This window comes from Punica granatum, chromosome 4 (assembly GCF_007655135.1).
Source record: "Punica granatum isolate Tunisia-2019 chromosome 4, ASM765513v2, whole genome shotgun sequence".
NCBI classification, from domain to species: Eukaryota; Viridiplantae; Streptophyta; class Magnoliopsida; order Myrtales; family Lythraceae; genus Punica; species Punica granatum.
Genome location: NC_045130.1, coordinates 20,621,365 through 20,642,272, shown reverse-complemented (window position 1 = coordinate 20,642,272; position 20,908 = coordinate 20,621,365). Strand labels below are relative to the sequence as shown.

Genomic DNA, 20,908 nt, shown 5'->3' with positions numbered 1-20,908 from the left:
GTGCTCTCAACTTCCAAGCATTCAGCAGCAAGTTCAGCTCCTAGGAAACGAAACCAAGCCCAAACCCTTAGAACTTGAGTCGGAATCTATGGCGTTCACTATTCTGACTTAAATTCAAAATTTTTCAAACTTCATGACCCACATGTTTTGGATCCATGGAGTTCATTTTTGGACTTAGATTTTAAAATTGAAGTCGTTAGCCCATCATTTAAGGTCCATTTCGTCATTTCAGCTTCACTCCGTGCTCTCGGGTGAACAGTTGTGCTCGTTGTTGCTCTTGCGCCCAGACGCTTGCTGACGTTGCGCACGCCTGCTTGCCGCGCTCATCCGCGCTCCACATGCAGCACAATCGCTTCCGCGTGCACGCCTACTCCCGTCATCGCTCCCTCTTTATTGAACGAACCCGAATGTGGACTCTCGTCGGGGCCCGCATGCGCGCGATCTGAAATCGCGCGGCTTGGGAGTGTCCACCTTTCGCGGGACGTGTGACGGGCACGCATGAGAAGGAGTCGTCACTTATCATTTTACTACTCGAAGGTCGAGGGCGGATAAGTTACCCAAGGTCTAGGGGTATGGAACACCTAGTTGTTGTTAAAGCATTGGTCTATGCGGAACCGGAAAGTCCGTGTTTGGGGGTTCATGTTACGTGCGGGCCTATATCCCGCACGCCCTTTCGATACTTTGGTTTGCTAGGCTTGCATGTTTTATTATTTACCGCATTGATTAAGTTGCGCTCGGCTCGCACGTTTTGACACCGAAAATTTGGTGAATTAAACGATGTCAATGGAGAAGCCGAGAGCGAAGTAAATCCGTGTGTCGGGAAATTGATTCACAATCTTGCGTTACAGTTCATCGAACCATGGAGGTTGAATCCCTGCGTGAACCGAAAACACGAGTTCTTGGATTTTACTTGTCTGGGCAAGCTTTAGACCGATTCAATTAATTCGACTCTCGGACCGTTCGCTCACCAACTGGAATTCTTACAGAATGAATGTACAAAATAAAAGTCCTCACAATGCTCTCGAAAACAATAAATACAAATTATAAGTGGCCGAATTCCAATCGACCCGCGTTCGATTATTATTCCGCTCTAACTCACTGTGAGTTTAGGGAAACACCGAAGAAATGAAATTCAAGGGACGCTTTCACTAAATAGAGCGTTGGACCATGTGATCGATGATTAGGGCGTTGAACCCTAATATTATTCGACCTAGGGATCAGGCTCGACCCGCATGGCAAACGGGTGCGGAAAGATAACAAGCAGCAGGTAAATAACAGACAATGTGTTTGTATTTACCGAATGTACGTGGATTAGCAACTTTATCAACCCATGGGTGTTTTTGCAAGCAAATGCCATATGCTAAGCAAAGATCATGCAAAACATTTTTGCATTCGGCTTTGTTTTGAGAACTTGACAAAGAGAGTCAAATCTCGTGTGCGTGGATTGCTTTTACACTGATTCGGTGTTGTGATACTGAATTACCACTGAATTGATCCAAACTTGAATTTTGACTCTAAATTAGGAACCTAGAGTTCCACCTAACCATTTTCTAGCGTTTGGTTAGATCGAACGCTCTATTCACTGAGTGTGCAATTGAATTCAATTTCGGTAATTTTCCTAAACTCACGGTGAGTTAGAGTGGAATAATAACCCAATGCAAGCTGACTGAGATTCAACCATTTGTAATTTATAATTTGTTGTATTATTTTCGAGAGCACACTGTAAGGACTTTAATTTGTATATTCATTATGTAAGAATCTCAGTCGGTGAACAAACAGTTCGAGAGTCGAATCATTCGAATCGGTTTAATGCTTGCCCAAAGGAAAGTAAACCCACGATATCACGGTTCAAGATCACGCAGGAATTCAACCATCATGGTTTGATGAACTGTGACGCAAGATTTTGTACCGAATCTCCGACACATAGGTTTACTTCTCTCGGCCTCTCAACCGACATCGTTTAATTCATTGAATTTGCAGTGTCAAAACATGTGAGCCGCACACAGCTTAACTCACACGATAAATAAATAAAATTGCAAGCCTATTAAAGCAGAGTACTGAAAGGGCGTGCGGGATATAGTCCGGCAACGTAATGTGAACCCTCAAACTCGGACTTTCCGGTTCCACATAATCAGTGCCTTAGCAAAACTAGGTGTTTCATACCCCTAGACCCGGGTAACTTATCGGCCATCGACCTTCAGGTCGTAAAATGATAAGTGGAGACTCCTTCTCACGCATGTTCGTCACGCATCCCATGGAAGGTGGACACTCCCGAGCCGCGCAATCCAAAAGCGCACATGCAGGCCCCGACGAGAGTCCACATTCGGGTCCGTACAGACTCAATCAAGCTAGTTTCCCATATACACGTAAACACGATAATGAACAAACATGCACGAGGCCAGCACCGCCATGATAGCGAAAAACACATGGAACGACGTAAACATGCACAAAACATAACATTAAATGAAATCAATAAAACGGTACTGGCACGAGAAACGAGAAAAAGTAAAATGACGGGAAACGATTAAATCTGAGAGGAGGACCCTACCATGGCCCAAGAAAGTCCAAGGGAGCCCTCGGCCTCCTCCAAGAGGAAATGGCCGAGACGCCCCCTTAGATCGCCTCGGGTCGTGGTAGCCTCCTTAACCTCGATTCTGAACGTTTCCCATCATGCTTATACATAATATATCATTAAACGGTTATGCAAGCAAACTTACGACATTTTGAACAAAAGCATACGTTAAGTCAGTCTGGGACCATTTTATCAGCTCCATAAACACTAATATCTTGAAGCCCTAACTTCTCTAAGGGTTCAAGGAGATTATGCCAGCTCCGAGGAAGGTTGAAACAAGCTGAAAATTGGTTGTAAGTACCCGTGGCAGAGATTATGCCAACTCCCTTGTAAGTACCCACAAGGGAGTTTTTCAGTCTCTTTTGAGCTGCTGGGTTGTACGGCTGCAAGGGAAGGTTCGGGAAGTTCCTGACCAATAAAATAGAGTAAAAGAGAGGGGGAAAAAAAGAGAGGAGGCATGTTGGAGGGCTGGCACCGTTCAGCATAGAAGCAAGTAGAAGAGTGGAGCCGAGATGGAGTTTTTGAGCTCTCTGAGCTGCTGGAGTGTTGCGTTTGGTCTCGGGCCCCCCGAGAGGTTTCCGACCTAACAAACACGGTAAAAGAAAGGGGAAAAGAGAGGAAGGAAGGGCGTTGCCCCCTTGTTAGTGTCCGGTGACCCGAGAAGTGCAAGGAGGACCCTTACTGGTGGCTCGGCTGGAAGGGTGAGTTGGGGCTATTGTCGTGGCTAAGCACGGTGGTTCTTGGCAGTAGAGAGGACCCTGGTCAGTGTTGGAGTTGGCACATAGCTGCAGGATTCACAGGCTAACCCGCACAACTAGTAAACCAAGAGGGTGGGCAAGTGACCCGAGAAGGAGAGGAAGGCTCGGGAGGTGATCGTGCTCGGTGGAACAGCTCTTGGACCGTGATCTCCCTGTCAAGAGGAAAAGAAAGGGTCGTGGGTGGCCCGTCTAAGAATGTAGGCATGACTCGCCTTCGTCGTGAAGGAAGGAAACTTGCCGAAAGCGGGAAAACTCGAAGAAGGCCACTGTTGACCTAAGCTAGTGCGGGCTGTAAGAGACTTCAAAAGGAAAAAATGGACGTCATCAATGGACTCGGGAGGTTGAATACGTGTGGGATATGTAGTTTGTTTGAAGGTTGGGTTGGATCGGGAGGCAGTTGTTGGAAAACCGAGTGGTTTCCGCGTAAAATGTGGCCGATTTTGGCCTTAGAATGGGGCTGCAGCTTGGTGGACGAATTCTGGAATTGAGAGCAAAAGCAAGAGAGTTTGAAAGGGTTTTTGAAAGCTAAAGGCTTAGAGAGAGGGAATTGTAGAGAGTGGAAGGGCTCTTGTAATTAGGCTTATATGGATGTGTTAATGAGCAAGTAAAACCAAAATTAAGGGTGATTAAGGGGGTGGCTGCTGAATTTGGAGGATTAAGAGGAGGGGCAAGATTCATTTTTTAAGGAGAAAGGAGACGAGATGAATGTGAAATGGTCATCTTCTATCCAAGATATGAAACAAGCTCTCTTAAACTGAGGAAAAGAGAAGACATGAGGGGGGTGGCCGACCATGAGTGAAGAGAGTTGGGAAAGCTCAGGTCTCGATCGGTTACGCATTTGAGTTTTGCGATTTGAATGGACGGCATATTGTCGATGTCGGCGATGAGAGGATTTCAACAAGCTTAATATTGACATGTTTCGCTTAGACTGGTGACTTAAGGGCCCGGAGGCCTAGGAGTCGTTTTTGCTCGATTCGGGTGATCTGAGCAAACTTAACTGTTTTTATCGATCTTTTGCTTGTCTATGTTTTGTGCCGGTCGTTTTGATGTGCTTTGTTGGGGCTGAACAGTTGATTCTGCAATCTCCGCTGTAAACGACAAACCGAAGACGACCCGGGGATCTACAATCGGACTTCTCTAACTGTTTCCTGAGTGTCTCGAGGCACCCGGAGATTGTTGTGTTATCTGTTCATGGAAAATGGATCTCGAAAGTTTACCGGGCGGCGTTCGAGACCTTTCCAGAGCTAGTGGGGAAACTTGGATGATTTGTGCAATCTGAACTCAAGCCAGGCCAGACCACGAGTGTTAACATTTCACTTGATGGGTCCCAGGCTTGAGAATTTCGTTGAAAGGGCCCATTTTTTTCCACTTGAGAGTCATTCGGGAGACCTGAATGACTTGTGCATTTCGATCTAACATGACCTCCCTAGTCCTTGGGGTCATTGGTGTGCGCACCCGAATTTCATCTCGTCGGGGCACGCATGCGCGAAGCCTATGCAACGCGGCTTGGGAGTATCCACCTTCCCATGGGGACGCACGACGGACGCGCGTGAGAAAGAGTTGCCACTTACTGTTTACAACCCGTAGGTCGAAGGCCGTTGAGTCGCTCGGGTCTAGGGGTACGGGGTACATCTAAATGCTAAGGCAATGGTCATGCGGAACCGAAAATTCCAAATTCGGGGGTTCTGTTACGTGCGGGCGTATATCCCTCACGTCCTTTCGGTACTCTAACTTGCTAGGCTTGCCGTTTTGTTTATTTACCGCGTGATATAGGGTTGCACTTGACTCGCCCGTTTTGACACCGTAAAGTCGATGAATTGATCAAATTGGGCCAAGAATCCGAAAGATGAGTAAACTTGTGCGTTGAGGAATCGGTTTACTATCTTCGCGTTACAGATCGTCGGACCGTGATGGTCGATTTCCTGTGCGAACCGAGACCACGAGTATTCGAGCTTACTCCTCTCTTGGTAACAATAGACCAACTTGATCGGTTCGACACTCGGACCTCTCGCTCGCCGATCGGGGATCCTTACAAATGAATGAATGAATTTACAAACAAATCCTCGCAATGTTCTCTCGAGTAATTACAAAATACAACTGAATAAGTGAATGGATCCCAATCGGTTTGCATTTGGCCAATATTCCGCTCCGGCTCATCGTGTGTTTTGAATAACTGATAAATAAATTAAGGCAATGCGGGCTCAAGGAGTCGGGGGTCGGGTCCAATCGAACCAACGGTCTACAGGAGAACCGGTTGATTCCCACTATAACCGTTGGACTAATCGAGCTCCCGGGTGATATCTAAACACGTTTCACACATCCAATCCAAATTGCCTTCCACATAGGCCATACTTGGAGTGTGATGGTGACTCGAGGCTAGATCTCATTCCGCACTCGGGTTGTACGCGCTCAGTGAGTTAGGAGGCGTTGGACCTCGTGTTCGGTGATTTGGGGTGTTGGACCCCGTATATTACTTAACCTATGGGTTCGGACCCGAGTCGCAACAAATCAGCAAAAGCAAATGGAAAACGGAATAAAACTGATAAAACTGATGAAAAACAGACAAAAACTGATAAATGCAGATAAATACAGACAAGTTGTATATTAGGCCGAATGTACGTGATTTAATCAGTTATTAACCGGGGTTGATTAGCAAACAATGTATCTAACCTAGGCAAACAAAGAGGTGGGTTGGTATATGGTTCTAGGCCAATTACATGTGTGAATTTGTTTTAGAACTCTATTCAGTGAGGTGTCACTGCGGTTTCACTGAATTTACCAAACTCGTATTTTGACTCTAGATTAGAATCTAACATTCCGCCTATCCGTTATCTAATGTTTGATTAAGTCAAATGCATGATTAATCCGGTTTTTCGTGTTTTGCAACAGAAATGAAGATGCCCGCCACTGAATCTACAATAGAGAGATAGAAACACCGAAAGTGGACGGAATGGGCCGTACGAATAAAACTCGCGCCCGAACGGGCCGTCCCTTTTCATCCATAGATCGAGGTGTTTCCAACTCCCTAATGCCTAGGATATCGGTGAATCACGGAATGACGATTATGCCATTGAGTGGTAGAACGTGTGTAGTTCACATATAAATTAAAGATCGTGTGACACGAAGAGGTCTAAAGAGAACTCGCGCATCTCGACTTGAGCCGCCTCAAATTGGGCCCGGACTCGAGTCATAGTACGCGAGTACTCGCTAGACACCGATTCTATTCGCGTCACACGTCTCTGTGCTTTGAAATTGTAGGCTTTTAAAGAAAAGGGCATTTCCGCCATTCCGTGAACCATCGATGCGTTTACGAATTGACAATCAATTTATCCAATTATTTAGTCCAAGTGATTTAATTAACCGAATGATACGTCCCGTTTCTCCCATTTGTGAAATTATTCGGTGGTAGTGATTTTATATTGTAGGTATTAAGGGTTTAACGGATGATCGTCCGAAACTAACTTATCTATCATGGAGCTAATACATGACTAGCGATAAAGTATGAATATTATTACACTCAATTCCAAGGAATGATTCCGAGGCGATGAAGGAGACATCCTAGACCCGGGAGGGGTCAAGGAGCACTCGGCCATCTTCCAAAGGACTAGGCCGAGAGGTCTCCTTGACTCACCTTGGATCGTGGGTGGTCTCTTACGTCGATTCGAGCCATTTCTTGCATGCATAACACGTCAAGCACGCCAATAACATTCGTTTTACGAAGCTGATACCGCGATGGTCTTGATTGTGCAAACAAACACATAATACAAACACAAACGTCGTATTTAAAGAAAACAATAAAGCGGCATCGGCTCATTCAATAACAAATTGAAAGTAAATCACGAGAAATATCCGACATCACGGAACGAGAGATCCGTGGCCTCGGGCGAACCAAGGGATCTCTCGGTCTCCCTCCATGGAAGGTGGCCGGGAGCTTCCCTTGGTGCAACCGATCCACGAGACCTCTCCCCCCTAGATCTCGGACATTTCTCATCATGCCGACACATCACGACCATGGCCTGTGGCAGGCGCCTTGTGCAATCGTTGTCCCCAATCATATCTTGTTATTTCCGCAGTACATGCCTCTTGGATGGTGCACGCTGCTGAAGTCACCAGATGTTCAAGAAAGACAGTTGCATGAATGCTAAATGATTCGCTCGATTGTCCTCGTCTTCGACTTCATAGGGGGTACCTCATTGTCGGACACCTTCCTCGTCAAAGTATAAGAAAAGGGTCTGAGACAAGTTCTCGGGGAAGTGTGAACTCACGCATCACTCTTTACCTGTGGTTAATGTGTCTCTGTGAAAGATGACAAAGAAGACAATGCATTAGGTGAGTGACCCATGGAGTGCCGCGTGCAGGCGACATTTGTTTTTAGGAATCTAGTCATCACCACTCTGGAATAGTTAGACCGTGACTGGGGTCACATAAACATGTTTTCCCTAGTTGCGAGTACGCATGCGCAGTCGCCCTAGGGAAGGCTCGAGAAGCCGGGTTCCTAGAGGACAAGCGAGTCGAACGAGTCTGACAGAACTAATAGGGCATCTTCGAGACTGTCCTAATGCTCCATTAAATGATTTGTTCATGTCGGGAACCCATTTGTGAGAATGCATTTAAATTAAAGCAAAAGAGAGTTTAAAGAAGACTGCGCGTGTTGCCCCCGTATTCAATCGGCAACCACAACGGAGGTGGATGAGATCCATTCTTTGATCGAAGGCATGATCTTGCTGGTATCTCCTGCGATCGAGAGTTGGGTCATGCTGTGTTTGTGGAGCTGTCACTTCCGGTCTTTGTAGTAGAAGGATTAGACTTGCTCCTCGGAGTATCGCTTGGTTAAATTTGAATCCAAGTCAATTTTGGATTTCAGATGAGCCTGAAAGCAGTAAATGCGAGGTGTTAAAACCTGAAAGCCGTAAATGCTGAGCCGAAGCCCAAAAGCAGTAAATGCGGGGCCAAAGTCCGAAAGCAGTAGATGCCAGTGGTGCGCACTGTTGCGTGAAGAGGTCTATACTAGTGCACTGAGGACGTGTTAGGGCACGTCGAGGATACGGTCAGTCAAGCGAAAGTTAGTGTTGATTAACTTCGCTTGGGAAGGTTGATCGGCCCTCGGGCCATAGCTCGTCTTGCCATGTAAGAAGGATGAAGGCCGCAGGTGGCCTACCCGCGAAGGTTGGCATGACTCACCGGTCATGTGTAGTGTGTTGAGTTAAAGTTAAAGTTAAAATTTTTGAATTGGGAAATGTGTATTTTTGTTGTGTAGTGTGTTGAGTTAAAGTTAAAGTTAAAGTTAAAATCAATTAACTCTGAATCCAAACGGGGCATTAATTTTTATACAATTTCAATATTATATCATGCATGTTTATTATCGTAATACGTGCTAGCATGTCGGGAAATGTTTAAATCGAAGTCGAGAAAACCATATCGACCCGGAAAAGCCGAGATACCTCTCAAATTAACCTCTTGGAGAGGTAACTGAGGGTATTCTTGACCTTTTTGGGTCAAGACCGGTTTCCTTCCCCCGATTTGAGTTGTTTCCCGAATTTTTATGTTTTCCCGCGTCCATGGAGCCGGTATTGTTTTATCGATTCCGTAAATAATGTGTTTGTGCATGTTTGTGTGCTTGAATGCGTTTTCCAAACTCTTGGCAATACCAGCTTTGTTAATCATATCATTTATCGTGTTTGTTATTTGAGTATGTGAGAAATGATTTGAAACGAGACGGGAAAAACTCATGGAACTCAATGTAGGCCATGAGACCTCTCGGTTTTCTCCAAGGAGAAATGGCCGAGAGTCTCTTAGACTCGTACGGGTTGCACGAGGCTTCCTCTCCCCGTTTTAAGTCCGTTCTCGGATTTTGTGTAATTTGCAATCTACATTATTGTCGCAATATCGCATGAAAATGTCTTTTTCCAACAAAACATGCATGGATTCGGGTATCGATGACTCATTTGGGTCCATTCGGTTATGAGGGTATTTTCGGTCATTGGACCAAATTATCCTCGATCCTTATGGAATCGTCTTGGTCACTGAGTCACGAATCGTTTTCATAATTAATGCATTCAGCATAACCCTTAAGCATTAACTTCACGAACGGGTTAATCGGGACGCTCACACGGTTAATTCATTCAATTTAAACAACTTTGCACGAGTTGGACATTAATATGTAACTCGCGTCGACGAATTACAAAATGGTGTTAATGCCTTTTTCAAATACGCACACTTCCAAACCCGAGACATGCAATACAAAGTAATATGGACATCTAGGAGAAACTTGTGTGTTTTGACTTGAGTTTCACCTGACTTCAGGTAATTCAGGTCGAGATACAAAAGCTCCTTTTAGACCACTTCCGGATAGATCGACCAAATCTTTGGCTTTTACGGGGTTCTCGCATAACCCTGAAAGATCCAAGGAATTGGTCAACACCGGTTACAGGCCGAGGTGACCCGTATTGCGTTGTTTCCCTTTTCTGAAAATACATTTTAAAATCAAGGGCAAGATATCGGAATAGGAACACCCCAGGGGTTAGTTTGATGGAAACATTATGGTATCGGAATAGGAACGGGCTACTTGTTCAGGCGCAAGTTCATCTGCATAGCCTTTTTTATTCCCACTGATGAGTTTCTGTCATCCTAGCATAGTTCAGGGTGTTAGTCGGGTATTCTGCATCAAAATACAATTACTTGACTAATATTTTCATTCGATCTAACCAAACACTAGAAATGGTTAGGTGGAACTCTAGATTCCAAACTTAGAGTCAAAACACGAGTTTTTTGGATGAATTCAGTGGTAATTCAGTGTCACAACACTGAATCACTGTAAAAGCAATCCACACACACGAAACTTGACTACGGACACCCGATATGTCAGGTTTTCAAATAAAAGCCGAATGCTAGAACATTGGCACGTGGTTGTTTGTCTAGGGTAGGATTTGCATGCTAAAATACCCCGGATCAACAATTTGTTAAAACACGTACACATGATAATAACAAACACCTTGTTTGTTATTAACATGTTACGTGCTATCTTTCCGCACTTGCTTGCCATACAGGTCGAGCCTAATCCCTAGGTCGAATAATATTAGGGTTCAATGCCCTAATCATCGATCACAGGGTCCAACGCCCTAATCATCACTCACAAGGTCCAACGCCCTATTCCGTGAGAGCGTACATCAAATTTCAGTTCTTCGGTCTTTTCCTTAAACTCATGGTGAGTTGGAGAGGAATAATAACCGAATGCGAGTAACTGGAATTCGGCTATTTGTAAGTTATATTTTGTTGTATTTTTCGAGAGCATTGTAAGGATTTTTATTCTGTATAGTCATTCTGTAAGAATTCCAGTTGGTAAACGAACGGTTCGAGAGTCGAATTAATCGAGTCGGTCTAATGCTTGCCTAAAAGAAAGTAAATCCAAGATCTCACGGTTCTGGTTAATGCAAGGATTCAACCTCCATGGTTTGATGAATTGTAACGCGAGATTGTGAACTAATTCCCTGACACACAGATATACTTCTCTCTCGACTTCTCAACCGATATTGTTTAATTCGTCGAACTTACGGTGTCAAAATGTGCGAGCCGAGCGCAACTTAATTCATGCGGTAAATAATAAAACATGCAAGCCTAGCAAACCAGAGTACCGAAAGGGCGTGCGGGATATAGGCCCGCACGAAACATGAACCCCCGAACTCGGACTTTTCGGTTCCGCACAGATCAATGCCTTAATAACTAGGCGTTCCATACCCCTAGACCCGGGTAACTTATCCGCCATCGACCTTCGGGTCGTAAAATGATAAGTGACAACTCCTTCTTACGCGTGTCCGTCACGCATTCCCACGAGAAGGTGGACACTTCTAAGCCGCGCGATCCAAAAGCGCGCAATGCGAGCCTCGACGAGAGTTCACATTCGGGTTCGTATAACCAGACGAGAGAGAGATAGCCCAATGGATAAGTCAGTCCACGCAAGAGTTCTTTTCGCAAAACACGTGGTGGATTAACACTTCCCATTCATAGGCGAGCATATTCTAGTTGTCCTTCACCAACCAACTGAGCATAGGCGAGCAACGCATCCTGTCCAAGGTCAATTCTTAGGCCACCGTCGAATCCATTTTGAGATAAATTCCTTGGCACCCTAAATCCCAGGCATGTCGAAGTTTGGTGCGAATACTTAAAAGTTATGCTAACATGGAATAAGCGATACCAAGATTCAGAATAAAGCCATTGACCTAATTTCCATGCTTATCTCGAATAATACCATCACCAGCCAAATTCGGGCTCCCATGAGAAGCACCCGCTAAAAATTCAAGGGCATGTTTACTTTTGGAGAATTCTTCAGCTTTTTAGGAAATTTTTCTAAAAATAGGAAAATTGCAAAGAAAACGTCTACCTATATTGGATTGAATTAATTTTTCAAATAAAATTTTGTTCTACATTAATCTAAATTGTATATAAATTAGAGAAGCTCTTTTTTTAGTTCTGTACTTTTTTATTTGTCCATTATTTCCTTTTTTATATTATAATTAATACCTTTCCTTTTCTATTGGCTTTTATATTTATAAATTTATTTTATATCATCTTTTTATAGCAATTAGTCCAATTATTTTCATGTTAGAAAATTTTCTAATTTAATATTAGTAAACATATTTGTATATTTTTCTATGAAAAAATAAATTTACAAAAGAAGAAGGAAATAGAAATGAAAAGTGAAAATCAATTTTTCGAGAGTAAACATGGCCCAAACTTTTACAAAAAAAAAAAAGAATTTTTACCTAAATGACCCATGGTTTACCTATTTTGCCAAATCTATCATATGTTTTTTTTGTCAAATCTATCCCATGATTTACTTTTTGCATAATATCTATCCCGACATTATCTTTTTCGTCGACATCTAACGGCCGTGCTGACGTGGCAAGTGGAGGGATAGTGGACTACACTTGCCACGTGAGCGCCACGTCAGCACGGCCGTTAGATGTCGACGGAAAAGATAACGCCGGAATATATTTGATGCAAAAGATAAACCATGGAATAGATTTAACAAAAAAAAAGATATAATAGACATGATAAAATGGATAAATCATTGATCATTTTAGGTAAATTTCAAAAAAAAAATTGATGTCCGTTGTTTCTTACTTTTTTGTTTTTTCAGTCTCTCTTATATTCGGTTGCCGGCCGTGCTGCGGGTATTGTGTGATCACTTCGTTTTCGCCCTCCACGACCCACGGTCTGCCGTTGTCTTGTCACACGAGTCCTCAAACTATTCTATTCACTCATATTAGTCCTCGAAGTTGTTCGTAAGAGTGCTTCCATGAACACTGAACCCCAGAGGTTGTTTCAGAGGGACTGAGCTGAACTGAACACCATTTCCTGCGAGTAGAGAGAGGGAGAGAGGGAGAGGGAGAGAATGGCGTGGAGCGCGACGATGATCGGAGCATTGCTCGGGTTGGGCACTCAGATGTACTCCAATGCTCTCCGCAAGCTTCCCTACATGCGCCGTACGTTCCTTTCATTCAAAACCCTAATCCCATTTGCATAGTTCACAGAGCTGATTATCCGATTGATTCACCATTTTGTGTCATCTGGTTCTCAGATTATCCTTTTTGTTTTGTGATAAATTTTGAACGACTGAGACGCTATTTTGATTTCTATGGTATCGCAGATCCATGGGAGCATGTAATAGGGATGGGGCTGGGCGCTGTGTTCGTGAACCAGCTGGTGAAGTGGGACGCCCAGCTCAAGGAAGATCTCGACAAGATGCTAGAGAAGGCTAAGGCTGCGAATGATCGGCGCTATTTCGGTACGTTTCATCCTCTATTGCCAGTCCTGTTTAGATATCAGATTGATTCTGCCGAGTTCCTGTTCATCGTCTTTTTCATGATTTCCCTTCCGATAAGTGTCAGTTGTACTAGACACTGATATATACTCGATAGTCGGTGTATATCAAACAGCTAATCCATGTGAATTGGGAGATGAAGGATTGCAGAATTCCATTCACTGTCATTAACACGGGTGAATTTCTTTTTGGTGACCGAGAGGTTAATTAGCTGCGGTGATTTAGTTATCTAACGAGTAAAGGTAGCCTTGAGATAGTCGTAATGCAAATACCTAGTATTATTGGTTTAATGTTTGGAGAATGAAGTGAACAATCACTTGAAACTTGATTGCTTGCTTAAATAATGAGAAAGAAAGGCACACGGGGATTGGAATCAGTTGGTGTATTACATATCAGGATCGTAAATATTGAATCCGAACTTTCTAGTCAAATCTTTTCTAAGCATGGTCATTCTTCATTCTCATTCTACATGAGACACAAAGATCTAACCATTAAAATCTTACGCTGCTGCTGTAATTCTAGATACTTTAATAATGTAACCCTTAATAATATTATCATTAGTCCTATCACCCTAGGTTTGCCTAGAGGAAAATAGGAGTCGAAATGGAATGACTAGTAATATTTTCCTTTTGTTGTGAATATCTCTTACAAGGTGCAAAACCTACCATTTGCCTAAATAGTACTTGTTTCCAGTGTTAAGAACAGAGGCACTCAACACCCTCGGAGTTGTGAAAATTCTGAAAGATTCTTGTATATTCTTATTTGTTGTGGTAAAATCCCCGGCTATATGGTATTATACTCCTGTTTGCATCGCCCACGGCCCAAATATCCTATTTATGTATCTATGCTTGGTTTGATAGGCTTAAAAGTAGTTATTAAAAAAAAAAGGAAAATGTATTGGCAAGTTATGGGAGTTCAAGACAAGGGATAGATTCAATTTGTCAGCCCCTTTCTTCAATATTGAAAACTTCAATTTGCTGTTTTTCTATTCCTGTAAACTTTGTAAGCAGCCGGGCAGAAGAAATAAAATGTGAATACAGTTAAAGTATGTGACTATAATTTGAACTGTGGTCTCTTATGGAAATGCCATGGACATGCCAATTGGTATTCTTTCTAATTGACGTTTGAATTGATGTTCTCTTAATTACATACAACCCTTTAACATTTGAAAGCAAAGAAGTTGAAAAAGAAAGAAAGAAAAAGGAAAGGAGGGATAATTTGTCTGTTTTCTTCATCTCCTTAATGGATCATACACCCTGGCACTCCTATAACTCCCTCAGACCAGACCCAGACAATACACAATTGATTATAAGCATCTGTTAATTGCTGATCAGATTTGCTAATTGCTGATCAGATTTTCCCTGATAAAATTAGTTTGTTGATTGGTTTTTGCACTCTCTTGAATAAAAAAACCAATCTATTGAATTGCTTTCCAATATTTTCTTGGTCATCCTTAGCCAAAATTTCATTTTAGCTGCTTCCCCTGAAAAAGAATTGCCTTTTGCAGCTGTTTGGATTTCCAGGCAGTTTATAAGCTAGTATTGATAACCTTTCAATTAAAACTGTTTAAAGTGATTTAACAGAGCAATTGTCAAATTTCTCTTTCACGAGAGCATTGAGAATTGCTCTTGGCATATATACTTAATTCATCAAGGATACCAGAAATGAGGCAGAAAATTCTTACCCCCAGTTCTATGTCCTTTTGAATAAATTGATGTCCCCTATAAAACTAAGTTGTCATCTTTCCAAACACTCAACCACTAGGCTTCTTTATCCAAATGCTAAATTGTCTGATGACAGAATGTTGAGTGGCTGGTCAGTTTAGCTCATGAAAATGATGTCTTCTCTTTACCCCTCCTCATTTTGAGTATGAAAAAAACTTGGACAAACCCTACCCATATTCATTTGTACTCGATAAGTGTATAGCTAGGCTCTTTGGACGGTACATACACTTGGCTCTGAAAATGGTTATTAAAAACCTAAGTTTATGAATGAACCACAGATATGGGAGTGTCTAATATTGGAAATGAGCATTCTCATCATGTTCTTATAAGTACTTTGTAGGGGTGTACATGGCTCGATCATTGACCAAAATCGAACTCGATCAAATTTCCCTTGGGTTCGGTTTTCTACTGGTAATTAAAACTAGAAGAAGATTACTCTAAAAGTTTGAAGTTTACTTATCCTCAAAAAAAAAAAAAGTTTGAAGCTAAATGACGAGTCAGTTTAGTTTATTATATCTACATCTCTTTTATAGCTTTATACCTATTGACAATGGTAAAGAATCTGGTTTGCTTTGAGTTTATATAAGAATTTTGACCAGAATAAGATTATCTGTTTAAAGAAATAAAAGTTAAAGAAATGGTTTTATCATATATATATATATACACACACTAGCATGTGTATATTCACTTGCAATGCACATGATATTGACAAGGCAATACAAGCAGTGATTAATTAATTGATTTGGCCTTGGGAGTTAATTTATAATAATTAATGATAAATAAACAAATACTATGGCTCTTTAATGACATTCTACTAGAAACCCTATGGTAAATATATTTCTGGTGGAAGAAAGAAATGCAAGCTGAAACCTAGAGTTGGTTGCAACTTTTTAGGCCCCATTTTGTTTCAGCAAATTTTTTAACTTTACTCCACTTATCTTCAATTTAACAACACAATTATTACTTTTCCCTTTTTCTTCAATTTTTATAACAATTCAATTCAATTTTTAATACTAAATTCTCTCAACTATTCATTACTTTTTCACACTTTTTCCCATAGTTCAATAACACAATCATTACAAAACAATTAAAACCAAAACTCAACTCTACTCAACTCTAAAATCAAACACAACCTTAGAAAGTAAAGATTAAGTTTCAATAGGGCATTTGAGCCAAAATAGATAATGTTGTTATTTCAATTTTAAAGAAGATATAAAGGATATCTCCTTGTTATCCTGTGCTTTTACTTTTTCCATCAACTGCCTTGCTTCCTAGCCTCACTATTTGCTTACTTCTCATATAAGGATAAAATTAAGCAGGGATTTTGGGAGGAAAAAAATGGAGTGAATATTGAAGAAAGAAAGAAAAAAAGATAAAATAAATCCGAATAGTCTCCGCCAAAAGTAAATAGCCTCTTCCTGAGCTGACTTCGTAGAATGGGGTGCTAACTTATGATTACTCCAAGTCAGCAAAATTAACTTGCGAGTCCACTCAAACCAGCTCATCTGGCAATTTTATTCTGAGAAGCTCAAATGGAATGATCCTTAGTTAGTCGTATGATTTTATGCGTCAGTGTTGTGATTTGGTAGCTTCTTGCTTCCAAGTTTTTGTATTGCACTGTGTATACTGAAGTCAGATCTTGACAGTAACTGTTTTATTTAGCTGAAGATTAATGACATATGACTGGCTACTAGCCTTGCTTCCCAGCTTTGTAATCCATCCACTCTCTCATGCCCAAATTTTGCAATTGTCTTCCCTATCTGATCAGTCCTTTGTTGAAATGCCACCATCTTTTGTTCCAAGCAAAAGCATATCAAAGGAGGAATATGATATAATTTGAATATGAAATGGCATTGTTATTTTATTAGGTAAACTCTGATAATGTACTTTAATGTTAAAAAGAAGATATTTGGGGACAGACTTCAAAGATTTAGGCGAGGACAGAAAAAGAAATGGCTAATTTATGCACAGAAAATGTTTGAATTCACTTGGTATCCACGTAAATCTCCAACATGAAAAGGGCTCAAGCTGACCAAGACTACAAAAAAATGGTTAAACAGTTTTCTTGGTGGTTATTAGAATATCTTGTGTTTCCGCATTACACAGAATATAATGGAATATTTCGTGCTGCAGCATTATAGAGAAAAGGATGGAAAAGCATGTCCATGGGGTGAATGGGTTTCACAAAAGCTTCTGTAGGTGGTATAAGAGTTCTAGAGTTATGGATAGCTGGTGGATAATAGAAAGGCTGAAATGCACCTAGTGACTTATAGAGGATTAACATACACTTAGGCTTCAACGAAGGTTCAAATTGGTGCCTTTGTTCCTCTGCTAGAGAAATGAAATAGCAGAGTGGGCTTGATGCATCTGGGAAGGTGTACATTGACTGGGGAGGCTGAATACGAAGAATTATTTATCAGGTGATTTTGAACTCTAAAGGTACTGTTACAGCAGGAATAACTACGTGACAGCAAGAATAACTACATAATTTTTTAACCCCTAAAATTTACTTTTGGAAAATTTACGCCTTATGCTTTGGTTTAGACTATATATCATTACTTCAAAATATTCTGTCGAAATAGATTAACCTACATGAACTATTGAGAAAACTCCTCGAATCCTTATATACATGTTCAAGGACATCCTAACCCTCAACAAACTACTTATCCAAGTTTAACCAAATCTGCCGAGGTCAAACCTGACCTTACTGAAGCCCCTCGAGGCCCTAGGCCTTGTTAGCGAGCCTCAGTCATGTTTAGGCTTGCTTGACCTTGTTGAGTTCGTGGATTTTGCTAGCCATGCTAACTTAGGAAGGACCTTGCCGAGGTAAAATCTAGCCTTCAAGACTGAAATTGACGTGTCTTTGAGGTTTGGGGTAGTTTTGAAATATATCAGAAGATTTTCTAGGTCTTTCTGGTTTTGTCTGTGTTGACACAATCTTCGAGAGTAGGAGGGAACTTGCACTTCTACCAGGATTATAAGAGACTGTTACGCAAAGCTTCTGTCCATTTGTCAATGATAAAGGGGTTGATTGAAGTCTCTGTGAAAGTATTCGTGGGGGAAGTTGTAAGTTTGTACAGGACGTGCCTTGGTTCTGTCATAGTGATAGTGAGCCTAGGAGAATGGCCCTTTATGTGATAAAACAGTTGAGCCCTTTATGTGATAAAACAGTTGATTTTATGCAGTGAAGCATAAGAGGGTTGATTTCTATTCCCAAATGTGGGATGATGAAATGAATTAAACACTTCTTAATAGGAACCTTAGAATATGTCGGCAACAACTGTTCTTTCCTCTTTTTTTCTTCCAAATATTACTTTTTTTAACAAGTAACATATTGATTTTTTTTTTGATAAGTTAAATTCTGACTTTTTATTTGATGGCATGTGCGATGTTATTAAGACTTGGCTGAGTAACTTTCATTTAAATTTCAATTATATATGTGGTTGGCCTATCCAGTTTCCTTGATTTTATTATTTTTCCCCCCAAAATATTCATTTTTAGAAATACTCATGATATTTAGCTTCGAGTTTCCCAATTTGTCTTCGCCTGGGAACTGAATTGCCCAATGTATGTCATATGGGCCTTAAAACATATGATCCCATGACCCAAAGCCCACGGTAGCAACTAAAGGGCCAGAGCGGCAACAGTTAAGGGGATGAAGAATTTCGAATTAATCAACGGTTAAAAGGGAAGACTATATAAGGATGACCATCACACACCTAGAGGGAGGAAGAACAACCCAACTCTGACGACACCCCCTCATGTCATCGGACTTTATTATTCACACCCCTTCAGTTCATTTCATTTCATTATGAATGAAGAGTTCTGGTGGATCTTCTCCTCTGTTATCAAAAGTTGCAAGATTTCATTGTCAGACACATGCCACTTCCGAATTATATTTTAGAATGGAATGATTTCTATTTTTGGAAGGGCTCATCTAGTCCTATTAAACCACCAGTTTATGAAACATACTCCGGATTTTCCTTGTTTTGCCTATAAGATTTTATCTATTGACGAGCATCCTAAGCCCTGTTCCCTGACACTGATTTTTTTTTTTTGGGTATCTTCGCATAAATTGTGCCGTACTTGTTATTGTTAGTGATGACTGTCGTTCTTCCTCATATTAATAGCTTGACCTGCCTTCACCTACTCATGTACCTTATAAATTTGATCTTTTAATCTCTTTATATACTCTGCTTCCTATCTTTAGTCAGCAATGATGATTTAAATTACATTTGCTTGCAGATGAAGATGATGCTTAGTCAATATCACAGCCAAGTTTGCAGCATCTTCAACTTTGTAAGTTTCGGCCTCCATTGATATGATGGTAGGACATGGATGCAAGTTTTTTTTTGTGAACCCTGGTGTTCTGTTCCCAATGGTATTTTAAGTTTCCAATTTGGATTAGCTTTTAAAGAACCTTGAATCTCATCATGAAAGAAAATTGCTTCCTCGTTTCCCCCAGGGATTCTTCAAAATCATCATTCAATAAAATTTTGTTATTGGGGTCATTGATCCCTCGAGTAGATGTACTTTTCTATGTTCCTGAGTAGCTCTTGGTGGGTAGAAACTGAACCTTTTCGGATATACTTTAGGGACGGATGTGTTTCCGTGAAGTGTAAATTTCTGTGGTCTTGTTCTAAACTCTATGGTTTACTTTACTTGCGTTATTAAGTGAATGTGATGACGGAATGGAGTCAAGATTTTAAGGTAAGGAATTGTTGCCAGTAAGTTCGACCATCTCAAGATTGTCATCAAAGTGCATTGGTTCGTATTCGGCTTTCTAGTTACCAGTGGTCATTTCACGATGGTTTATGTGATTATGCCAATGCAGCAGATATCTCACTGCTTTCTGTGTCAGTATGTCCTTCCAACTTTTAATGCCCCATGTGGCGTTGAGACTCCATAGGAGTCCGCATAAAAATTAATTCTTGATATATATAAGGTAAAGCGACATGGGGTTCATTTTCCAGTGGAAAATTCAGGCTCCTGTTGTTTGAACACTTACCTTCTTCCTCACAGCGACGGTTGCTCCTTTCGACCATCAATTCATGTACGGCCCACGAGGGCTATTCTTTCAATAAGGTTGTTGCTGTAGGCAAATGAAGTTACGTGTTTTCTTTTGGGGGAGGGGGACGGACTTTATTGCAAGGAAGCTTGATGTTAACGTTTGTCTGACTGAAGTTTGTCTTTGAACTGTTGGCTTTTCGACCCAAACAGGATGCTCTTTAAAAACAAGATTTGTAAAGCTGTCCGTATCTAATTGTCTCTTCGAACATTGCTGTAGATTTTGCCCTTGACGCCTTGTTATCTCTATGGGCTCCACTTGTCCCCGCCCCGCTCTTTTTGAACTCTTTCCTTGCTCCTCCAAATTGAAGACATGACAAAAGGCTAGCCACTGCTGTCATATCGAACGGACTCGATTCAAATGACGGGGCCGTATTAACGTTGTTGACTATTGCCCTTTGTTTAAGTTCACTTACCATATCATATTTGACTGATAAGACTGCGAAAGCAAAATCTAAGCATCATTATGGGTATGGATATCACACGAGTCGATGACCCAAGTAAGTCAAGTCGCTCTTCTTGAACTCGTGTAAATGGTTGTATCGTGTAATGCAAGACAAGGGGCCACTGAGACGAACATAAGATGCACTGCTACACGTCTAACCGCTCAGCTGAACTTATATATTGAACTCTTGGTAATAGGGTAAGTTCCTCGAGGGTAATACGTTTTGTATGGGTGTCATATGATTATGTGATTATTTTCATGACTGACTAATTGTCCGATAAAGTGGTCGACCGACCTTGTTCCCCAACCCCAACCCCAACCCCATATATCGCACAAAGAGGTGTCTTTGTGAGTATACACACACACACATATGTAAAGCATTTAATTTGTACTGTTTTCCTTTACTTTATATATTTCGAAATTCGAGCCCTTCCACAAATCAGAGCCCCGCTGTCTCACATATGTGAAAACCTTTAGGACTAAGGAGGAGATGAATGTGAGTGAGGCTGATATCTATTTTGC

General features: G+C 41.4%; 1 protein-coding gene across 2 annotated transcripts; it reads left to right on the top strand.

Annotated features, from left to right (window-relative positions):
* Positions 1-12,560: 12,560 nt before the first annotated feature.
* Positions 12,561-20,436, top strand: LOC116205790. Of its 2 annotated transcripts, XM_031538450.1 has the most exons (4): positions 12,561-12,812; positions 12,977-13,114; positions 19,120-19,173; positions 20,162-20,436. In XM_031538450.1, the coding sequence occupies exons 1-3, from the start codon at positions 12,722-12,724 to the stop codon at positions 19,134-19,136; spliced, it is 246 nt and encodes an 81-aa protein (XP_031394310.1). In that variant the 5' UTR covers positions 12,561-12,721; the 3' UTR covers positions 19,137-19,173; positions 20,162-20,436. The 2 variants fall into 2 exon arrangements, with proteins under 2 accessions (XP_031394310.1, XP_031394309.1); XM_031538449.1 differs by lacking the exon at positions 20,162-20,436 and having other exon boundaries at positions 12,574-12,812; positions 19,120-19,588.
* The last annotated feature ends 472 nt before the right edge of the window (positions 20,437-20,908 follow it).